Genomic DNA, 21319 nt, shown 5'->3' with positions numbered 1-21319 from the left:
TCAGTGTCAGTCATTTATTCGTTACAGCACTTGAAGTTACTTGGTGGCAGGTACTTGGTGAGGGTCCCCAGATGAACAACAGGAAGAATGGTTGGTACAATAGTTTGATATAAAAAGAGTTAAATAGATAAAACAACATGGTAACCTCTCACTCTTGCTCCAAACAGAGCAGACTGGCCCTGAGTCCAGGTTAACATCATCCTTTCCAGCCAGTCATGGTTAAAACCCTTAAGTGCCCATACCCAGGGGACAGCAAGGCATCTGTTCTCACAGTTGAGGCAGGTGTGTGCTTCTCATGCCAGCTCTTCAGGAGCTTGGTTTCAGCTGCTGTGCAGACCCCACCTGCCAGTAAGGTTCAATCTTGTTGAGCAGGTCTGCACAGCCAGCCCCAGGTTTGGTGAACAAGTTTAAGAGCAGCTCTGCTGAAGGTGAGCCTTCAAGTACGTCAGGATCAGCCACAGGTGGTGTGTTTGAGCCACCTACAAACACCAGCAGAGCCAAGATGCAGGGCAGCGCCCCAGACTGCTGCCTTTACTGCACTGAGCCAGATTGAAACCACAGGTTTTGAGGCTGTTCCTGAACCGTGCACAGTTCAGTCATGCTTTTGCAAGACACTGCTTTGCAACTGTGTTAAGACAGACTCTGCCTGCTCAAGGTCTCCAGTTTTATGCCAAAAGAAAAATCCCATAGTAAAAGGTCTAAGTATTTCTCCTCAGTTTTCACACTTCATTTTCAGGAACTGTTCACCTCCTGACAAGAAGGAAGATTGTGTGTGAAGCCGTGTGCCTGCAGAGCAGCTGGCAACACAAGTAGCACCAGAATGAAGAAATCCTGTGTTACTGATACAACACTCTCACCCCCCTGAGACTGGCTTTACTTAATCTAAGAGATCACGGTATTTCTCTAGAGTCTGCTCCTCCAGTTCCAACAGCTTCTGGTAAAACTTCTCAGCAGTGTCTTCATCCACATCCATCTGGAAGACAAGGAGAACAACACTGTGAGACCATCACCATGGTGGCAGCCAGTGCAGACACTGAGGACAGCTCTGGGGATAAGCAGGGTACATTTCCAGACCTTCCACCTTCACAAAGAGCCAGCTAAAGACATCTGTCAGCAGGGCATAAACCAGAACATATTTTGGGGAAGCATCATTACACACTTAACCTGTTCTAATCATCATTTCCATTACCTTCCAGACTCCAGCCTAAGCCAGGAGTTACTCTAGGAAACACTGCAGATAACCCCATGTCCCTCCCTGCTGCTCAGCATTCAGCAAGCACCTTGCTTCCACAGGACACCCTCGGCACCAACTCTCCCATGCAAAGCAGATGGCAGACCCCCAGCCAAGTCCCCTGCAGCAGGAAGCTCCCTCTCCATTTACCTTTCGAGGCTCCACGTAGCATTTCCCCAGTCCAGAAGTGCAGCTGTGGTACTTGGCGAGAGAATCCAGGTATTCCGGCTTCTGTTTGAACAGCCACACCTGGGAAGAGCAGCACAAAGATGTTCTCCTCTGACTGAGATCTTTCCCCAAAATCATTTATTTTGTGGGTACTGGATGAAGGTCATAGAGCACCACATGGCAGATCAGCCCTGGGGACAGCTGGTGCCCCACACTCACTGCTGTATGGTATTTGGGGGTCAAATACAGCACTCACCCACCAGCCTTGCTGAGAGGCTCTTTGCTCAAGCCACAAGACCCCAGAAGAGCTACCCAGAAGGAAGGAATATTAAAATCAGGTTGTGAACTACTTACGTGAGCTTCTGCTCCATTATAAGGTGTCAGAGTATAAGTTTTGGCAAAAAATCGGATCTGAGGGGAAAAGAAGGACATGACAGAACCTGTATTGTGGCCCAAGGTTTGTTGGCAAGCCCTGAGCAGCCCAAACACTCCAGATAATCTACCAGAGGTACAAATGCTTCTCAAAGTGGGCAATAGGTAACACTGCACACTGAGTAAAGCATCCCTTTATCACCACAAACTGCTCTCTGGAGCCCCCCAGCAAGTGTCACTCCCCGCTCCCACACAGAGCTCACCCCAAGGCAGGAGCCAACAGGCCACACACACCTTGCAGGTGCCTCTTCTGGAATGGTCTCAAGTGCAGGAATGGCAGGAGGCAGAGGGGATCTGCAGGACTGCCAGCTTTGAGGACAACTGAGAAGGCATTGCCTCTCTGCTGCCGGGAGAAATGTGATCCATCAGGATCAGCTGCTGCAACTGGGGCAGCTAAAGATGAGAGGCCACTCTTGCAGCAAGAGCATCAAGGCTCAGAGCATGCAGCCTTCAGGGACAGAACTGCAGTGAACCTGAAAGCTGAAGGCCGGAGGAAGAAAGACAAGGAAACTTTTGGGGAAGCAGGGGGAGAGGCAATAGAGAGCAGGAGGCTTTGCTTTCCATAGGGTTGGAAAGAAAAATGCAACACTGCCTTCTAGAGGAATAGAAAGAACAAGACTGAAAAACAAGCTGTTCTAGAAATGAACAGCATTTCAAAGCACAGGGGCCAAGCTGGGGCCAAGTCCTGAGCTCTGCTGCCAGCAAAATAGTGATGTTTCACAAGCCCAAGCAGAACTGGCAAACCTTCCAAGGGGAGCCTTGGCAAACACTGCTGTGCCTGAAGGGCTGAACCCTGCCCCTGTGCACAGTGTCCAACCTCCAAACTCAGCTTGGAAATCAGGGCCCCAGGATGAGAAAGGGAACGTTTGCAGAGGGTCCAGCCTGCCCAGCCCAACAGAAGGAAGAACTCTGTATCAGCACAGGCAGCAAGCAGCCAGAAGTGTGCTTGTACATCACTTGCAGTGAAGTGTGTCACAGCCCAGAACCAGGCAGGACACCCACTTACCAACCACATGATGGGCATGAGGAGCTTCCACAGAAAAACAGGCAGAATTCTGTAGGTCATGTTGGACATAACAAGCCCCGGACAAACAACACTGGAATACAGACCCTGCAGAGAGAAAACCAAGTCAGTGTGCAATTACACCACAGTTAAGAGAATGGGTCACACGCCTTCCCTCCCAGTACTCCTCAGCAAGAGAGGGTGTGTATAGACATCAAACAGTAATACTCCACTAAGTACCAGGGCAGAGAGCAATTAGATGTAGTGATTTTTAAGAGGTTCAAATTGGAAACATTTGCGTTAAATCCATGCCCATTATAAACTCACAGGATAGAAAACGCAGCCTCCTGGTGCAATCTCCATGCAGCTCAGCACCCACAGCAGATACCCCACAAATTACAGCCCTCCCAGACCAAAGGCTACCTCTTCTTTGGAGATAAGAGCTCAGCCTTTTAGGACTAAACCATTTTCTCTTAAGTGTTTGAGAACAGCACAACCGCTACTGCTGGACCAGGGCTGCAGCTGCCAACAAAATCCATCAATCCCCAGGAGAGGAAGGGCACCTCAGTGTGACAAACCTGAGCAGCAGCACAGAGCCATCAGCAGAGCCTGCACCTCCAGTGCTTGCAGGCAGCACTGGGAGTGTAAAAAGCAGATCTTTGCTCTTTTAACACCAATTCTTTGGTCTAAAGAGACAGAACTTGCAAAGTAGGGACTATGCCTAAAATCTCCTGATTTGGGAAGTTTTTCTGGCAAGAACTCCAGAATCTGGCAATCTCTCTGGCAGATTCTCCACCCCCTACACCACCAGTTCAACCTCAGCCACGTTCAGCTCTTACCTGTGCACTAAGGAACGCAGCAGATTGCTATGAGTGAATGAATGCAACTAGGTAACAACAGCGTAATGATAATTACAAACAGTAGCAGCTCGTTAGGTTTCTTCAGAAACACAAACCCCATCATCACCTGAGTATTAAATTTCCTGTTCAGAACCACACTTGTCAGGTCAGTAGCATATTTAGAGGAACTGTATGATTCCTGCCCCTTGGCATGCTGATAGTCAGAGAGGCTGAAGGCAGACTCCCTGGCATTGCTGGAGGAGGTCCAGATGAGTCGTGAGGGCTTCTCGTTACCGCAGAGCAGAGACTGAAGCTGACGAACCTGAAAAAGAGTTGTTAACTTATTTAACACATCAATTTCCCAGTCTTAGGGCATAACTTGACAGTATTTACAGGCTTCTCTCAGCTGTCTTGGCCAGCTTTTCCTAGACTAGCCAAAAGCAGACACTTGTACAAGCAGCTGTCATTCTCTTGGACAGCTCAGTTGAGCACCTCAGAATTTAATACAACCAAGCCTTAGTATTTGTCCTGGATGGAGAACTACATATGATTTACCTCGATCTGCTGCTGGCTCACTAGAGTAACCTCAAAATTAAATCAACTCTTGCAACGAAAGTCACCATTTATTGCTATTTAAATGAATGTCAAGGCCTTTATCTGTCATTCTTTATCTGTCAGGCTGCAGCATCTAAACCTGTGAGAACTGATTCATCTGTACTGCCCAGACCCATCCCTACCCACATCAAACATCAAAGGGTTCAATCTCCATACGAAGCCTCACCAGGATAAAGTGTCCAAAGAGGTTGGTAGCAAACACCTCCTGAAGTCCATCTCCATTCAGCCTGTCCGTCTGGGTCATGATGCCTTCTGCAGTGGTCAGCATGTGAAGCACCTTCCTAGAAGCCAAGGACAGGAGTTAGTGAAAGACACTGCCAGGAGAAATCTACCACTCCCCCACTTCAGCCCTTTGGAAACACCCCCCACCTCACAGGCTCCACACAGATTCACCTTCAAGGAAAACATCAAACCATGAAAAAAAAGATGGGAAAAGTTTACAGACTATCCCAGGTCCTTTATTTGCAAGTGTCTCAATATTGACTAGACCAGAGAAGACTTGTCCCTTCCTTCACTCTCCCATGGTAAAGTACCGTTAAAAACATCTCTTTCCTTCATTTCACGCTCAGATAACTTAAGCTCCAGCATGGAACTAAGCCCTCTGGCCATACCTAATGCAGGCAAGGAAACCAGTCTGGCATCAGTGCTCAACACCCCAACAGTTCTATCAGACTTGACACAAGTCACTGTGCTCCCCAGCTCAGCCTCCCCGTGTTGCTGATCCAAAAAGCTGATGTTTATACCAACACCATCAGCTTCACAAGATACTGTGATCCACAGCTATTAAAAACTACAAAAACCTACACTGGCATGAGAACAACAGTAAGGAGACCCAGTATGACTAAACTTCAACACAGCAGCATTTCTCACGCAGTGCCGGGGCTGCAGGCTTTGGGTGGCCTCTTGCCCTCCCCTTGCACACAGCAGGCCTCACCTGGGATCAGAAGAGGCACTGGGTGCCTTGGACCATCCCAGCACGGCACTCAGTCGCCAAACCCACCCCACAAAAGACCATGCATCCCACAGGGACGTGCTCTATGTCACACCAGGAAGAGAGATAGGCTCTTTAGCACCGGACCCAAGGGCACGTCTTGACGATGCCAGCACCCCGAGCTTCCCACAAAAGGGGAGCTGGAACCCCCGGCAACATCTCCTACCCGGTGAGGAGACCATGCCAGAGAGCCTTGAAGTTCACGTGCGGGTTGGGCATGATCCCAGCGTTGAGGTAGACAAAATCCAGGCGCTGAAACCTGTGTGGAGAAGAGCAGAGGAGTCGGGGTTGGAGGGGGGACAGGGGTGTCCAGCGGGGCGGAGCGCGGGCAGGGGGGTGTCTGATGGGGCGGAGATCCCATACCTGCAGCGGAGCTCACGGGCGGCCCGCAGGATGGAGGCCAGGCTGCCCAGGTCCACTTCCACGGTGGAGACCTGGGCGGCGGGGTGGGTGGCCAGGATGAGATCCCGCGTGGCTTCGCTCTTCTGCACGTTGCGGCAGGCGATGCAGAGGTGGATGCGGCCATCCTCCTCCAGCAGCCGCTGGCACAGCGCGAGCCCCACGCCGCTGCAAAGGGACGGTGTCAGAGAGAGCCCTGCCCAGGCCAGCCCGCCCCTCCCAGCCTCCCGGCCCCCGGTGTCCGGCGGTCCGGCCGGTCCCGGCGCTCACCCGCTAGCACCGGTCACCAGCACCACACGCTCCATGACTGCCCCGCGCCCGCCGCCCCCCGCGCTATAAGGGCTGCGCGCGCCCGGGCCCCGCCCCGCCCCGCCCAGCAGCCAATGGGAGCGCAGCAGGGGGGCGGGGCCCGCACCGCCGGTGGCGTGATGGTGAGCCGAGCGCGGGGGGCGGGGCTACACCGGCACGCGCCCCAGGCCACGCCTCCCGCGCGTGCGGGACACGCCCCGGCCCAACGGCCGCGCCCACAGCGCGGTGGCCGCGCCCACTCCGCTCGGGTCTCCCTGCTGCCTTGCCTTGCGTTCCTTTCCTTTTCCTTTTCCTTTTCCTTTTCCCCTTCCCCTTCCCGGCCAAGAGGAGCCCGTTGTGTCCCTCACTGCCGCTCCGCTCAGCCCCCCAGCCCTTGCCCCACAGGAACGTTTTGCAGCCCAGAGGAAATGCCCACCAGGGCCCCGTTTCCCGGCGCCGCCGTGGCAGGGAGGTCTGGGCGCGCAGGGCGCTCCGGGACACCTCAGGTAGAGCCGTGCTTCTGCAGGGTCCCAGCGGGAGCAGGGGATGGGCACACCAGCCCCCACAGCTGCCCCCAGACAGCTCAGTGTGTGGTTGAACACTGCGGGGCCGTGCAGACCGTGCAGGGTGCCCGGGCCCTGGGAGCTGCAGATGTGCCCTTGCGTGCCGCAGTGCTCCCAGCTTGCTGAGGCGGGGCTGGGATGGGCCACAGCTCACCCTGAGCACGGAGAGGGCACCCGAGGGATACCAATTCCATTACAGGAACAAAGCCTGCCCTCGTCTTCGACACACTCAGGAGGGATGAGACATCCTCTGTCGCGGCCAGCAGGACCACAGGGGAGACCAGCCAGTCTCTCTGCAGGGCACAGCCCTCCCCTCTCCCAGAGCCCCTGTCCTGCCCCGGTCCTGCTGGTGGACATGTCCTGATGTGGATGCTGAGCCTGCAACAGAGCCTCCCTCCCACCCCCTGGGATGGACAGCTAGTGTGGGTCAGCCAGCTGGTCTCTGGATCATCCTTGCTCTAACTCTTAGGCTGTTACCTGTGTTCCCACACCACATCCCAAGCATACGGTGCAGCTCCAGGGCCCCGCAGCGAGCTGAGCTGCCTTCAGAAGTGCCACAAGGAAACCATGGAACCAGATTCTCGTACCAAGTGTCTCTTCAGCGGGTTTGCCCCTACATATAGGTGCATCTACTGAATATATACATGCCTTAGCAAGGGGGTACTGGGAACTGTGCCACGCGCGACTGATGGTGCTGAACTAATGCGTACAGAAGTGTGGAGGGGTCTGTGTACCCTCCAAGTCCAAAGTTCCTCCTGTCCGTCTGCAGGGGGTCGGATTTTGGGGCATGGTTGGTAACCTGCCAGGGGTCCTGATGGCACATGGCTTTGACACCTGCCCAGTTTGCTCATAATGCTGCCAGATCTGGGAAGACAGACTGGTGCCAGAATGCTGTGGGGTGCTCAGGGTGGCAGAGTCCAGCTCAGGTGCTTCAGCTAGACTGTGATCCCAGACTGAGAGCCAGGGAGAGCTGGAGTGCCCTGCTCCATGCCCGTGGGCTGTTGCAGGCATGGGCATCAGGCAGCTGCCAATGAAACTCTGCTACATGCATTCCTCTCTTGGCAGATGAAGACGTGGGTTAACCCTGGGGGAGGAGGACCTGGAGATTTCCCCATGGAAGTGAAAGGTGCTAGCATCCTGCTGCCAGCTGCTCTGCATCACCCACGGGGCATCCAAAATGCATTTCATGGGCAGTTGAGCTGCACTGGAGTGGCCGTGGTCAGTGAGGGAATGTCCCTCGGCACCGGATGCCCGCTCCTCCCTGGCTGCCCACTCCAGCAGCTGGGTGAGGTGCTGGGAATGCCCTCAGTCTTCTCCCTGTGCAGCTGGGGATGACCAGCAGGGAGGGCAGTTCCTGCCTCTCCACGTGGCACGTCCAAAGCCCCAAATGTCCGTGGAGTCTATGTTTTCACCCTGTAATTGCACAGCCCAGTGAGACGCAGTGGCAGCTCCCAGCTCCTCCTTGAGCAGGTGGTGGCTGCCGCTCTGTCCCTGCTCCAGCGGGCACACACCTGCACACATCCCTTCCCCAGGTGCCTGCCTTGCACGTGGGCTGAGCTTCCTCACGGAGAAAGGCCACCTGCAGTTCCTGCCCTCCAGCCAGGGAAGAGAAGCCGCTCTGTCCCGGTCCTTGTCACCAAGAACGCGCTGCGTCAATAAATAACCCTCATCCCAGCCCGTGCTGCTCCCGGGCTCAGGTCTGCAAGGAAGCGGGAGGTCTGAGCTGCCCCATCTGTGGCTCTTTGCTGTCCTTGGGGGTCTCCTCTGAGGCTTCACTGTACAATGAGAACAAGAGCAGCTGCTTGGGGTTTATGGCTAAGACCGAGTGAAGTGGCTTCAGTTTGCATACGGGGCTCCTCTGGGGACAGGGAAGGATGGGGACCAGGATGGACAGGAGCCAAGGGTCATTCTTCACTGGCTGACTCCTGGAGAAGGCGATGGATGTCCTGGAAGGAGGGACGGTCTTTAGTGTCCCGTCTCCAGCAGCTGAGCATTAGCTTATAGACTGAGTCAGGGCACAGCGCAGGCTGGGGAAGGTAGGTCTGCAAAACAAAAGGCAAAAATGGCAAAGGGAGAGTTACTGCCACAGAAACCAGCTCCCGGTGAGCCCCATTTCGCAGGGTGCCCCATCTCTCCATGCCCCAGGGTGAGGCACTGCACTGCTGTGTGCCCAGGGGCAAGGTGACCCCCAGATGGCACAGCAAGGTGGCTGGGGACACTTGCTTCTGTCCCCCAGACCCTAAACACTCAAGTGGGGTCAGTGAGCAAGCAGTGCCTTGGGCTGTGTAAAGTGCAGGGTTTGCCATGATGGGCCCTTCACCAGGATTCTTTCCCAGAGGAGTTCCTGTCCCATAACTGCCTCACAGCCAAGCTCCCTATCCGGCCACCTTAAAGTCTTTCCCCAGGTCCCTGATGTCCCAGGTGCACCGCTGCCCGTCCCATCTCATCCCATCCCATCCAATCCCATCCCATCCCATCCCCACCTGCCGGCCCTGGTCCCGGAAGAACTCGCCGGTGTTTTCGATGACCTGCTCATCGGACATCTGGGAGTAGGGCTGCTCCCGGCAGAGTGTGAAGGTCTCCCACAGCGTCACACCGAATGCCCACACATCACTGGCTGTTGTGAACTTGCCCTGGCCAGAGGGAGCAGAGCAGGTCAGGCATGGGCTTTACCCCATCCTGCTCCAGAAGTTGTAGATGCTCAGGGATCAAAACCTTTTCCTGGATGCTTCAGCATCCAGATCTGCGCCCAGAGGGGTGCTTGTCCCCACAGACCTGCTTTCTGCCTGGGGCCAGGGCCTGGTGAGCTCCAGGTCTGGCTGGCAGTGACTGCTCTGAGAGCTGGGGCTTGCCAAGGACCCAGCTCCCTGCAAAGGTAAAAACTGACACTGCTCCCTCTTCCAGGTCTGACCGTGGCCAGGATAAAATGCCAAGCATCCCACTTAAAGGATGTCCTGCACTGGGACATCAAAAATCACCATAGTCCCCCCCAGCCTGCCTTAAAAAGCTGCTACCACTCCCGCTCTCCCCATGCTTCACCCCAAATCTGGGCTGCAGAGAGCAGAGACCTCCCCATCCCTTCTGCACCCCCCAGCCCCAGGAAACAAGGCACTGAGCATCCCCAGAGCCGTGTCAGTGCCTGTCAGAGAACCCCAGCCCCCATGTACCAGCAGGATGCTCTCCCAGGACATCCAGCGGATGGGGAGCACCGCCCGGCCCTGGATGCGGTAGTAGTCCCCGCTGTAGAGGTTCCTGCTCATCCCAAAGTCGGCTATCTTGATGGTGTAGTGCTTCCCCACCAGGCAGTTGCGCGTGGCCAGGTCCCGGTGCACAAAGTTGAGGGACGAGAGGTACTTCATGCCCGAGGCAATCTGGGTGGCCATGAACCGCAGGTCACTGTCAGGGGCACAAGGGAGGGATGAGTGCTGGGAAGGAAGGAAAGGGAGGGAAGGGAGGGAGGGAGGCAGGAAGGCAGGAAGGCAGGAAGGAAGGAGGGTGCACGGGAGTCCCAGGAGCAAGCCCAGGAAGGAAGCTGCACCCAGGTGAGGTGTCCTGGGAGCAAGCAGTGCTGCCTGCCCCTGTTATCCTGGGCAGCCCTACCTGACAGTGGGTGCGTGGCCAGCAGGGGGGCCGCCTGCCTGCTGGCGGGACAGGAACTGGTTGAGGTCCCCATTCTCCATGTACTCGGTGATCATGCACAGGGGGTCATCCGTAATGCACACTGCCAACAGCCGGATGATGTTGGGGTCCTTCAGCCGCGACATGATCTTGATTTCCTTCAGAAAATCATTCCTTTCCGGAACAGAAACCACACGGATCGGATAGACAGACCCAGAGGGGCATGACGGTGTGCACAGACTGGCCAAGAGTGCCACCCACCCGCCCAAGCCTCCTGGGGGACCCCTCCCCTGGAACTGGGGAACGTGGGCTGCAGGGTAGGCTCAGCAGGTAGACAGGCACTGGGGAGCTGGTTAGGACCAAGGATCCTGACATGTGACAGCCCAAAATCCCCAGAGAGCTCAGAGGTGTGGTCCTTGCAGCTGCACTGAGCATACAGCTGATGGAGACAGGGGATGCTTTCCAAGCATCCCAGCTCTGCTGGTGAGGCTCTGCATGGGGGGCAGTGCTGGGGTGTGTGCACCCCTCAGCCCCTACCTGGCATTCTTGTTGGCGTCCGCCCGCAGCATCTTCACAGCCACCAGCACAGGGTGGTCGGAGCTGCCATCCAAGCCCTCCAGGGCAAAGTCCTTCCCTGTGAACTTCTCCATCCCCTCCACTTCACAGAGGTGAACCTGGGGGAGCAAGGGGCAGCCATTACCTCTGCTCACTGACAGTCTTCCACAGCCTCTGCGAACTGGGAGGAGCTTTGCCTGAGCCCTGCTCGGGGCAGGCCGAATTCCTGCTCACCTCCCCAAACTGGCCTTCCCCCAGCTTCTCCTTGAAGGTCAGCAGCTTCCTGGGGAACTCCTCGACGGCCACATCCTTGCCAGAGAGCAGGTCCATGGTGAGGGCTGGCACTGAGTAGGTGTTGCCGCCTGTCACACCCTGCAGGTTCACAATGTCGGCCTCGGCGTAGTGCGGGACGCCCTCGGGGACGCTGGCCTGGAACGGCTTCACGGGGCCACTGCAGCCTGGGACAACACAGCGGGGCCAGCCCTGCCGTGGGTGTCCTGCCTTGCACCTCTGCTCCCTGGTGGCTGCTCACACTCCGTCCCTGTCCTCCCCAGAGCCCCTGCACTGCCCCACAGGGCTGCATTCCTGCAGGCATCACAGGCTGCTCCACTCCTTCCCCATCAATGGCAAACACACCCATCAAGCCCTGAGCACCAGATGCGCAGAGATCAATGCCTGACCTCCAGATCATTGAGAAAGAGGTGCCAGAGCATCCCAAGGGTGATAGAGGGACACAGCTTAGTCTGGCAGTGGATGTTAGTGATGGCTCTCAGTCACAGGCTTTGTGTGACCTTTGTGTGGGGTGCACAGGGGCTTGTGCGACCTCTCCCCTCTGTGACAAAGTATTTGAGAGTGGCCAAAAGCTGGGGCTGGGGAGAGAGGGCTGCTGCAGGCTCGGGCACGGTAGATGGCTCTGAGCATGCAGGGTGTCCTGGCTCTCACCTGTGTCCTCCTCCCCCGAGGTGAACTCAGGTAGCTTGCGGATCAGGCGGGAGGGCTCCTGGTAGTCGGGTCCCAGGGGGAAGATGCGGTCGTAGGTGGAGCTGGACTCCTGCTCGCTGGAGGAGGAGGAGCGGTTGTGGTTGAACATGCTGGATTCGCTGGGCAGGGAGAGGCTGACGGTCATTTCATCATCCAGCATCCTCCTTGATGCCTGTGACAGTGGGGCAAGGGAGGAGAGAGGTGGGGTTCCCCACAGCATGGGTAGGATGGGGTCTCTTGTGTTCCACGGTACCAGGGATGTGCCCAAACCTCCTCTCTAGTGCCTTTTCTGTGGGGCTGCAACACCTGCCTGGGTTTGTCCTCATGTTCCCCCCTTCTCTTGTCTGCCTCTATGGAGAAGGGTTTGGCTTCATCACTTCTGTGAGTGACCTTGGTTAGGTGGTGGCTGTGGTGAGAACCCTCCACACCCAGGCTCCTCGTCCCTAAATCAGCTTCAGGACAGAGGCATGGACAAACAGGCAAGCCCCAAAGCCACCACCCTGCTCCGCTAAGTCCCCTTGCCTGGGAGATGGGTGCAAAGCACAACCTTTCTGAGGAGGAGAAGGGAGCATCAGCCCTTGCATGGAGTCTGTTTTCTCCATGCTGAGCTCCCAGAAGGACCTACCCAGAATGAGCCCCCGCCCTAGGGCACCTCACCAGCCATGCCACGCTTGCCCACCTTCTCCAGCATCTTCTGCCAGAACTGCCGCCACAGTATGATGACAATGATGGCCACCAGGATGAAGATGATGGCCACCAGGCACCCGATCAGGATACGCGTGTTGCTGTCGTCTACCTTGAGTGTGGGGTCTGGCCGGAGAAGGGGACAGCAAGAGCTGGTCACAGTGGGGTGTGGGGAGGCCCCTGCCCCTTTCCTCCATGGGATGGGGCACAGACCTCCACCCAGCACAGGGTGACATGCTTCCCATGCCTTACCATAAGTGGTGGGGACCACGGGTGCCTCGGCGGGGGGCACCGAGTTGTTGTACATGGCTGCGTCTGGCCAGGGAGAAGAGAACATCAGGGTGGGGGCTGTGGGTGCCCCACAGCCCCACTATCCCCTTGAGCCCCCCACCCAGGAGGGCCTGGTCCCCACAGGGCTCATGGCGACAGCTACCTGACTGGAAGGTGATCTCACTGAACATCATCCAGGTGTCAGCGAAGTAATACTGGCACTTGATGGCACTGGCCATGCGGTGGAGCAGGGGCACGGTGACAAAACGGGCGCTGGGGTTCACATCATCCAGCACCAGCACCGAGGAGACGGCACTGGGCTCCCACTCGCTGGCGTCGGCGCGGAAGTAGCACTGCACCTCCTTGAAGATCTTCACCCCTTTGGCGAACATGTTGTTGCAGTGGACCTGTGGGGCAGCCTGTCAGCACGGCCACCGAGGGGCACGGGGACGGGTGACAGGGCGGGGGGGGTGTGGACCTTCATGGCCGTGAAGTTCCTGATGCGGTCGAACTCGAAGGTGATCTCCACGTAGCCGCCAGCCGTGCTCTCATTGCGCCAGCCCACGTAGTCGTAGCCCGGCCAGACGTGGTACTCGTGGGTCTGCGTGAAGTCGTCCAGCCCCGACACCCCGTCCGTCAGCTGGCCCAGGCCCTCTGTCATGCTGGCACGTGCAAGGGGACAGAAGGACCATGACTCTCACCAACCCCACAAACCTGCCACCACCTAGCACCCCCTGGCAGCTCCTCACAGGCTCTGGGATACCTTGGGGGGAATTTTGTTCTTGATGTTCTCTCTGGAAAAGGCTGTGGGGCGCTGAACATGTGGTGCAGCTAGAGCAAATCCAAGAGAAGGGCTGGGGCTGCTTTCCTCATCAAGCTGTACCCCTCATGATGTGCAGCCTCCCCAGGCTGGCCATGTCCCCCACCTCAAGGACACCACAAACATTTGCTCTACTGAGGATCAGCACATCAGCCTGACAGTGCAGGGAAGAAACAGCCCCCACACCTGCCGCCCCTGTGGCATGCAGTCCTCACCTGTACCCGAAGGCCCCATCGTACACTGAGTCGTTCAGGTAGATGACGGTGCCCCCAGGAAGGATGAGCTGCTGCCCGACTGGTGCATTGTAGGACACCAGCCCATCTGCAGGGAGGGAAGGGTGAGTGCATGGACACCCCACCAATCCCTGGTGCTGCAGGACAGACAGCCCCCACTGGGATGGCCAGGTGGGCACTGGGGACACGGGGACAGGGACAGGACAGGACCACCCACCCAGCCAGACACAGCCGTACAGCTCCACGCGCAGGCAGACGCTCATGGAGTGGTCAGTGACAGGGATGAAGCGCACAAAGCGAGCGATAAGGGGCGGCTCCAGGTCCTTGAGGACGATGTCGTAGGGGTTGGTGTTTCCATCCAGCACCTGGAGAGAGAGGAGCACAGTGGGGATGGGCAGGAGGAGACTCCTCACCTACCATCCAATGCAGCCCTCACCTGCCTCCTTACCTGCTTCCCGTGCCGGTTCCTCCAGGAGATCCAGCGGGTGCCATCCCGGCTGTAGTTGATTTTATACATGGGGGCAAACTCATTGCCATGGCCCTCGGCGTGGCGCCCCTGGGTGCCCACCAGCGTGATGAAGTGCAGGGCGCGCAGGTCAATCTGCAGGAACTCCTTCAGGTCATTTGGCTCCACTGCGGTCTTGGGGCACCAGGCTCCATCACCATCCTCTGAGTCCAGCCTGCAAGCCCAGAGTGGAGGAGATGTTTGCAGGTGGCCGAGGCCAGTCCGGTGTGCCCCTTCTCCCTCCATGCCAGCCCAGCCCCTGCTGTGGCTATTGCAGGAGGGTGCCCACACTCACCGTCCATACTTGGCGGCCGTGGAATCAGACCACTGGCTGGAGGCTGAGATGTCCTCGTCAGGGATGTGCCCGCCCGACATTCCCAAGGGGTACCGACACACGGCTGCAATGAGACCGGCAGGGCGCTGAGCAGGAGGGAATCCCTCCTTGGCTCCGAGCCCAGCTGAAATGGCCTGGGCTTGGGCACATCCACCCAACCTCAGGCACTGCAGCCCCAGGGCAGCACTCTCCATCCCTCTGGCTTACAGAGAGAGGATGAAGCAAGGATGGGACAGTCCTGCCAAAGCAGGCACCTTCCCAGTCAAATGGAGGCTCTGGCCAGGAGTTGATCCCAGCCCAGCTTGAAGCTAAGTGGGAAGAAGGGGAGGTGGCGCTCCAAGGGCTGACAGGCACACCGGGCCCTGTCCCCAGGGATCTTGTCAGACTTGCTGGCAAGGATCTCGGCTGTGCTGGAGAGCCTGTGAGCTGGCACTGCTGTCCCCATGAGCTGAGCTCCAGAGGGCTCAGTCCGGAGGCCACTTGCCCAAAAACCTCACCAACAGCAACTGTGCCGTGCTGCCCTGCTGCTCCCTGTCCCTGCCTGGGGGAACAAGTGACAAAGACAGGCACTCATCCTCCCTGCTGATCCCTCAGCTCCCATCACCAGCCCTGCTCCCAGCCTGGCTGTGAGTGGAAAAGTACCCGGGGTGGCAGGCGGGCTGCACCCCCGAGTGACAGCTGACTCCCTCAGCACCGCATCCTCACTGCTTCACAGGAGTTATTTTTTCACGCCTGGCTGCCAAGAGCACTGCTGAAAGGGCGGCTTGTTTGGCCATGTTTACCGTCTGGCTGCCGGCTCCAGCCCACCGCGCTCCCTCCACACACCACCCCGAGCAAACACCCGCACCGAGGTGGCAAGGACCAGGCACAACACTGTGCCTGGGCCACCTCCTACCCCCACGGTTCCTGGCTCACCTGGCACTACACCGGCAAGGAACCCACATCCCATTGTGCCACCACCCCCAGGACACCTCACACAGGGACCATACCCTACATCAGGCAGAGGGATGAGCAAATCTTCATCATGAGCATTGGCACAGTGGGAGCATCTCTTCTTGTTTCCTGCTCTCCCACTCATGATGCTCTGCAGAGCACAGCTCCCGCTGAATTCCCATTTAATTCTTGCCAAGCATGGAGCCAGCCCATGTTTTTTGTCTTGGTGATAACAATCTTGGCCAGGCAAATCCAATTCTGCCAGCCATAGATGTCTGCAGGAGAAGCAGGATTGCCTCCCTAAGCAAGCACCATGCAACCTCCAGGGAAGACCCAGCTAACTCCTCCCACGGACGGAAGAAGCCTTTGAAGGGACTTGTTACAGGGACTCCCTGGGGAAACCCTGGGGAAACCCTGGGAAAACCTGGGCTCTGTCCATCCCTGCAGCACAGGATGGGGCTGAGCCCTGCAGGAACAGCCATCTAAACACACTTCTGCTGCTGGCTGGTGCACTGTTGTGGTTTCTGAGCAGAAGCCAGGCACCCAGTCAAGCCACTTCACTAAAACCAGCCTTGGTTTGCTGCAAAATCCACCAGAGAAGGCACAGCCCAGCAGAGAAAACAATACCCTGGCACCTGGCAGCCTCCAGCCACAGTGAGCCCCCAGGGGAAAGGCCCCACTCAGAGCCCAGGGCTCTGGGGTAGTGCTTTGCCATGTCCGACGCCTTGCCAGTCGCCATTGGCAGGACAGCACCCGTGGCACACAGAGGGAGCTCTGCAGGTCGCTGCAGGTGCCCACATGAGGTGCAGGACAGCAGAACGACCAGGCAGGTGCAGGCTGCTGCCAGAGCCAGGAGAGTCCCAGAGATGATGGAGATGATGCGAGCCCAAACTTGGCCATCTGGCAGGAGCAGAGACCAGGGAAATGAAATTATGGCACCTGCATGCACCTGGTCCCTGTCTCACTTACCGGGGTTGACCTGGGCTCTCGCAGCCTGTGGGATGTGCAGCAGCAGCAGGGGCAGCAGTGGCAGCAGGGCCGGCCTGGGGATGGCCGACATGTCGGCAGTCCTGTGGAGACAGAGCCAGGGCTCATCACGCTGGGGCAGCTCAGGAGAGGGCAAACACCAGCCCCGCCTGGGGCAGCCAGCTGAGCATCGGAGCACTTCTCCTGCACGAGACCTCATGTCCCCACCTCAGCCTCGCAGGAGGAACAGAGCCCCAAGCCTCAGATCTGTGGTGGCGGTCACAGGGACCCTGGCCACCACCCCTGGGAGCCATGGTGTGCCACATCCACGTGGAATGGCCACAGGACCCGCGGAAAGCTCCCTGGGCTGTGCCCGGGGCCAGCACCGGCTGCGGGCACCGCGGGGCACAGAGGCTCTGGCTGGGCCGCCCACCCTCGGCCGCCTTTGAACGCAAGGAGTTGCACAACAATAAGACAGTAATAGCAGGGTGCTAGAGCGCTTTCCCTGCCTGCTGGCTCCGCAGAGAGGAGCGCAGGTAACCACCCGAGATCTGCAGCGTATTTACTGCGGCAGCTCCCCATGGCAGAGCGGATCCCAGGGACAGAGGGTGTGGGAGCCAGCTCACACCTGCTGCCTCGAGGGGAGCCTGGGATGGGGCTGGAGGGGACCTGGGGGTCCTGGCAATGGGACTCGACCCGCAGCATGGGGAGAAAAAGGGCTGGTGCTGCCGAGGCCTCTCCTCAGAGGGGTCAGCCCACGGCACAAGGAGATCTCCCCAGGACGTGCCTGCCCTTGTGTCAGGGCTGTCACCACAGCCACTGCCTTGGCTCCAGCCAGCCCTCAGCTGCCAGGAACCCCCAGAGCAGCTCCCACTGTGCCCACACACCTCTGGGTAGCCACCATGGGGCTCAGCACGGTGCTGGGGGATGCACCAGGGACACCCCTAAACATAACCAGCCCTGCCCCAGGCTCCCTGAGCTCCTCTTATTTGCCAAGAGGACACTTCACACCAGCACCAGATGCAATTAGTTCTCTTTCTGTTAGAAAAGGCTGTTTTAATCTAGTTTAAACTCACACTAACCTTTGAGAGAACAACCTACTAACCTGGGGGTTGAAGAGAACACAGCTCCTGGCCAAATGGGGGCTGGCTGCTGGGGTAAATCCCAGTCAAGCCCACTGTACCAGGGATGTCTGTCCTGGCTGGCACATCTTGAACCAGCCCAGCACCACTGACCCTGCAGGTGAATGCCTGGTTGTGTCCCTGCATCGCCACACTGCCAAGCCCACCCAAACCAGCTGCCACATATCACATGCCCACATCCCACAAAGCCAGCTGGGATGCGCTGGATACGGCCCTGGTCACTGACAAAGCTGGGGTTCAGCGTGGCAGGAGCGAGACCGGGCCTTGCTGGGGCCACACCAACACCCAAGAGGAGAGTAAAACCCCAGGAACTGCCACCTGCACTCTGCTAGAGGCTCTGTGCACCCCACAGCACCCTGCTGGATCGCTGGGGAACTCTGCCAAACGCCATGAGCTCTGCAGGAGGCACAAGTAAACACTTGCACTTGGGATGATTTCCCCCCTTTTTTCTATTTTTTTTTCCTTTTTTTTTTTTGAAAAGCACATATGTGGTTGCTTTTTTACCCCTATTCCCAGCTGGGAGACTGTAGCTAGTTGCAACTAACTCAGCTGCAACTGGGAATTTCAGCTGCATTGCCGAGAGGCACACGCAGGAGGCTCCTGCGTTTGATGATAGCCAGTTCCCCCCAACATTAAAATCTTAATTTCCTTCTGCATTCCAAAAAATATCCAGGGATGTTTTTTCCCCACTATTCTTTCAGGCTGAGTAAACTCTTTAAGCATCAGGATACCACATGCTGTAATCTCCTGCAGGGAATGCATTCACATTTAGTCTAATACAGGGAAATCATCCCCACTTAGCCATTGGGAAGTGTTTATAGTGCCTCAGGAGAGTGGGGCTGGGGGACAGTGTGTGTGGGGACAGTGACTCGGGCCACAAGGCTGGGGGCTAAGGGACACGCGGTCAAACACACGGGCAGTAGTGGCAGCCCAGCTGGAAATCCGTTTTGTTCCACCAGCCCTGCAAAAGGGATGGTTTTGTAAGGCTTTGCCTTAAAATGTTTGCTGAATTTTCAATCACTGGAAAGTTTTAGTGCAGAGAGTTTTTTGAGCTCCTCCCTGGCATCGCCCAGGGTTTGAGTTTCCCTTGGCTGCTGCTTTTTTTTTGTTTTCCCTTTTTATTTCCCTCCTTCCTTATTCTACTGAAATAACCAAGGGATATAACTGGGGACAAAACTGAATCCCCATTTTTTAAGAGACAAACCCCACCTGGACCCATGGTCCCTCTTGCCCTCAGCCTGTGCCAGGTGAGGTCCCCAGCAGGGTGAGGTCCCCAGCTGGGCACTGTCACCTTTGCTGGCACTGGAAGAGCATCATCCGTGGGGAGAGGGCTGGGTGGCAGCAGCCTGCACCCTCTGTGCACACCAGGTCCTGGACACGAGGCTCCCGGGATTTCTAGGGCTCCTGTTGCAGAGCCCCTGTCCTCACACGGGGCTGGGGCTCCCATCCTGCTGGGATGGCAGGTGGGTGGGACAGATCAAGGCCGCACTCAGGGAATGTCCTCAAGTGACGACAGGCTCCCTGTGACCCTGGCCCAAGGGAGCTGGGATAAGGGGGTTCAGGATCCCTGCCCCAGCTGGCACTACAGCCCCCAGCATGCCGTGCCGCCGGCACAGCCTTGGTGGGAGCACAGTGCAGCATGCCGGGACCCGTAGTACTCCTCCCTTCCAAAAATGCCATTTTAGACCTTCTCTGGGCTGGATGCAGCCCCATTTTCTGCAGCAGCAAGCACCTCCCCAGCCACGGGCTCGCTGGCTCAGCCTGGGGCATCGCAGCCGTCCGGGGTGCGAGGAGCAGCCAGCACGTCCTCATGACTCCAGCTGCCCTGGAGAGACCTGTCAGGAGCACAGCACCCACATCCCGTGGGTGCTGCATCCAGCAATGCTCCCCAACAGCCGAGAGCTCCCAGCCCTGCTCCACGCTCCGTGCCACGGCATCGCCCCGCTGCGGAGCAGGGCTCCACAGCATCGCTCCAACGCACCCAAGGCTGGGAAGCCACCAGCGGGTGCCCAGCACCAGGACTGGGGCACGATGCTCACAAACATCAGAGCAGTGCCCTTGTGTTCCCCTCGGCAGCGTGACCTGGTGCCTGGCTGGGGGACCCTGGGGACAGCAGGGCCTCTCTGGCTGACCAGCACTGCCGCCAACTGTGCCAACAGACACATAGGCGGGAGCTGAGAAGGAACACCAGGAAACGCTGGCACTGGGGGGGTCAGATGGCGAAAAGGGGTCAGTTGTAACCTCCCCGAGGGAGGACACTGCCCCGCTGCTGCCCAGACCCTCCCCAGGCAGACCCGCACCGCAGCCCCTCTGCCGGGGCTCCGCCGCGGAGCACGCTTGACCCATACCCCCAAAGCCCCAAGCCTAGGAGGGTCCAACACCTCCCCACGCAGCCGAGAGCGACTCACCAGAGCGGGGCGGTGGCCAAGGGCGGGTGGGCTCCTCGCCCCTCGCCCGGGCCGGGAGAGCCAGGCGAGGAGCAAACTTCCCCGGGCTGATGCAAGATGCCTCTGGGAGCTCGCTCGCATTCTGCGGATTCCTGGGAGCCGGCCAGAAATCCCACAATCCTACATCTTGCACATTTGGTTTCAATTAGGGAGCGGAGAGGGGGAGCCAGTCAGCGATCCGGGCTGGCTTTTTGGCGGAGGTTATTTTCCTCGGCCCGAGGGAATGTGCTCAAAGCTATAATTTACAGCAAAACCCATTCATAGCGCAAGAGAAAAAATAAAAAAGTCCCCGTGGCCAGCAAGGGAACTTAAAGCAATAGGCAACGTTTCACTTTCCAATGCTTGCCCCGTGGCTGTGGCATGGCACGTGTGTCCAGGACCCTCCGCCTGCACTGTGGGGCCGGGTGCATCACCCCCAAAATGCGGGCAATGGGGACGCTCCACAAGACCCCAAAGCTAGCCCAGAGGGTCCCACATGGGCTACCCCTCTCCGGGCCCCCGGCGCCGGGTTTGGGACTCCTGCACGGGCACGCGTGGCCAGGACAGCGGCCAGAAGCCGACCTGCCTGGCACAGGGCACGGGATCAGTGCTCCAGCTCCCCGAGCTCCACGCGGAGCTGGGGGCTTGACATCATTTCCAGGCACTAGCTTGGCACGGTGGCCACCGGCTACGCAACCCGGCAGGGAGAAAATAATAATAATGGGCTCATGATAATTTTCGTGCAACAGCGAAAACCACAATTAAAGATTTTTTTTTTTTCTCCAGACTGTTTTGGCTGTATTTTATTCCACTCTCACATTATGGGAGGGAAATAGCACCTCTGGCAGCAGGCCAGCAACTCCCTAAAAGGCTTTCCTGTCCCACTAGACACCCCAAAGCCCCAGGGCTGTAGCTGTGCTCCTGAACCAACCTCTTTGCCATACTCTTAGCCTGGAGTTTCCAGACAAACCAACTGGATCACAGGCAGGAGAAGCCACCCACCGCCCACAGCAGACACTGGCGACCCTCATCACTGCCACCAGAGAGGGGCTGCAGCACCCACTGAGCCAGGACTGCCCAGGGTGACAGAGACAGGGCACAGCTTCCTCCGGGCTGGCAGGGAGCAGGTCAGAGCAGTGCCCCATGTACTGCCCCAGATCAGCCGGCAGGGAGAAGCACAGGCTGCCCTACGTGTACACCAGCACAAACACCAGCCAGCTCTGCTCCACTCCCCTCCTGCTACCTGGAATTGGTGCTCAAATAACTCGGCAGCAGCCAGCACCCCGTCGCTCTGTCCTAGGACCTAATGCAAAGGTGGTGGTC

At 57.8% G+C, this 21319-nt stretch overlaps 2 protein-coding genes across 4 annotated transcripts; both read right to left on the bottom strand.

Annotated features, from left to right (window-relative positions):
- On the bottom strand, nucleotides 1–6027 carry HSD17B7 (hydroxysteroid 17-beta dehydrogenase 7). Its single transcript, XM_042029849.1, has 9 exons — nucleotides 5949–6027; nucleotides 5643–5846; nucleotides 5446–5538; nucleotides 4455–4569; nucleotides 3801–3995; nucleotides 2838–2942; nucleotides 1754–1810; nucleotides 1382–1480; nucleotides 1–973 (listed from the first exon to the last, which is right to left on the bottom strand). Exons 1-9 carry the CDS (start codon nucleotides 5981–5983, stop codon nucleotides 878–880), a joined length of 999 nt encoding a protein of 332 aa, XP_041885783.1. The 5' UTR covers nucleotides 5984–6027; the 3' UTR covers nucleotides 1–877.
- A 1080-nt stretch (nucleotides 6028–7107) lies between these two features.
- DDR2 (discoidin domain receptor tyrosine kinase 2) lies at nucleotides 7108–20095 on the bottom strand. 3 transcript variants are annotated; one of them, XM_042029846.1, is made up of 17 exons: nucleotides 19979–20059; nucleotides 16432–16532; nucleotides 14491–14593; nucleotides 14139–14370; nucleotides 13908–14055; nucleotides 13673–13778; nucleotides 13116–13299; nucleotides 12801–13044; nucleotides 12620–12682; nucleotides 12363–12493; nucleotides 11645–11855; nucleotides 10937–11160; nucleotides 10685–10821; nucleotides 10130–10321; nucleotides 9697–9925; nucleotides 9013–9162; nucleotides 7108–8571 (listed from the first exon to the last, which is right to left on the bottom strand). In XM_042029846.1, the coding sequence occupies exons 2-17, from the start codon at nucleotides 16520–16522 to the stop codon at nucleotides 8434–8436; spliced, it is 2583 nt and encodes an 860-aa protein (XP_041885780.1). In that variant the 5' UTR covers nucleotides 16523–16532; nucleotides 19979–20059; the 3' UTR covers nucleotides 7108–8433. The 3 variants fall into 3 exon arrangements, with proteins under 3 accessions (XP_041885780.1, XP_041885782.1, XP_041885781.1); XM_042029848.1 differs by lacking the exon at nucleotides 16432–16532 and having other exon boundaries at nucleotides 19979–20095; XM_042029847.1 differs by lacking the exons at nucleotides 16432–16532; nucleotides 19979–20059 and adding an exon at nucleotides 15519–15746.
- Between the last annotated feature and the right edge of the window lie 1224 nt (nucleotides 20096–21319).

This window comes from Corvus kubaryi, unplaced genomic scaffold (assembly GCF_017639235.1).
Source record: "Corvus kubaryi isolate FWS band 111438036 unplaced genomic scaffold, C.kubaryi_AGA036_p1.0 37334, whole genome shotgun sequence".
Taxonomy (NCBI): domain Eukaryota; kingdom Metazoa; phylum Chordata; class Aves; order Passeriformes; family Corvidae; genus Corvus; species Corvus kubaryi.
The sequence above is the reverse complement of the archived record's forward strand: the minus strand, read 5'-3'. Positions and strand labels throughout refer to the sequence as shown.

Excerpts from the sequence above, each read along its gene's own strand:
- HSD17B7 (XM_042029849.1), bottom strand. The coding sequence starts at position 5,983 with ATGGAGCGTGTGGTGCTGGTGACCGGTGCTAGCGG. Across the intron at positions 5,847-5,948 it reads CTGGTGACCGGTGCTAGCGG|CGGCGTGGGGCTCGCGCTGT; the intron begins GTGAGCGCCGGG and ends GTCCCTTTGCAG. Across the intron at positions 3,996-4,454 it reads TCTTTGGACACTTTATCCTG|GTTCGTCAGCTTCAGTCTCT; the intron begins GTGAGGCTTCGT and ends ACTCTTTTTCAG.
- DDR2 (XM_042029846.1), bottom strand. The coding sequence starts at position 16,522 with ATGTCGGCCATCCCCAGGCCGGCCCTGCTGCCACTGCTGCCCCTGCTG. Across the intron at positions 14,594-16,431 it reads GAGAGCCCAGGTCAACCCCG|CCGTGTGTCGGTACCCCTTG; the intron begins GTAAGTGAGACA and ends GTCTCATTGCAG. Across the intron at positions 14,056-14,138 it reads GGAACCGGCACGGGAAGCAG|GTGCTGGATGGAAACACCAA; the intron begins GTAAGGAGGCAG and ends CTCTCTCTCCAG.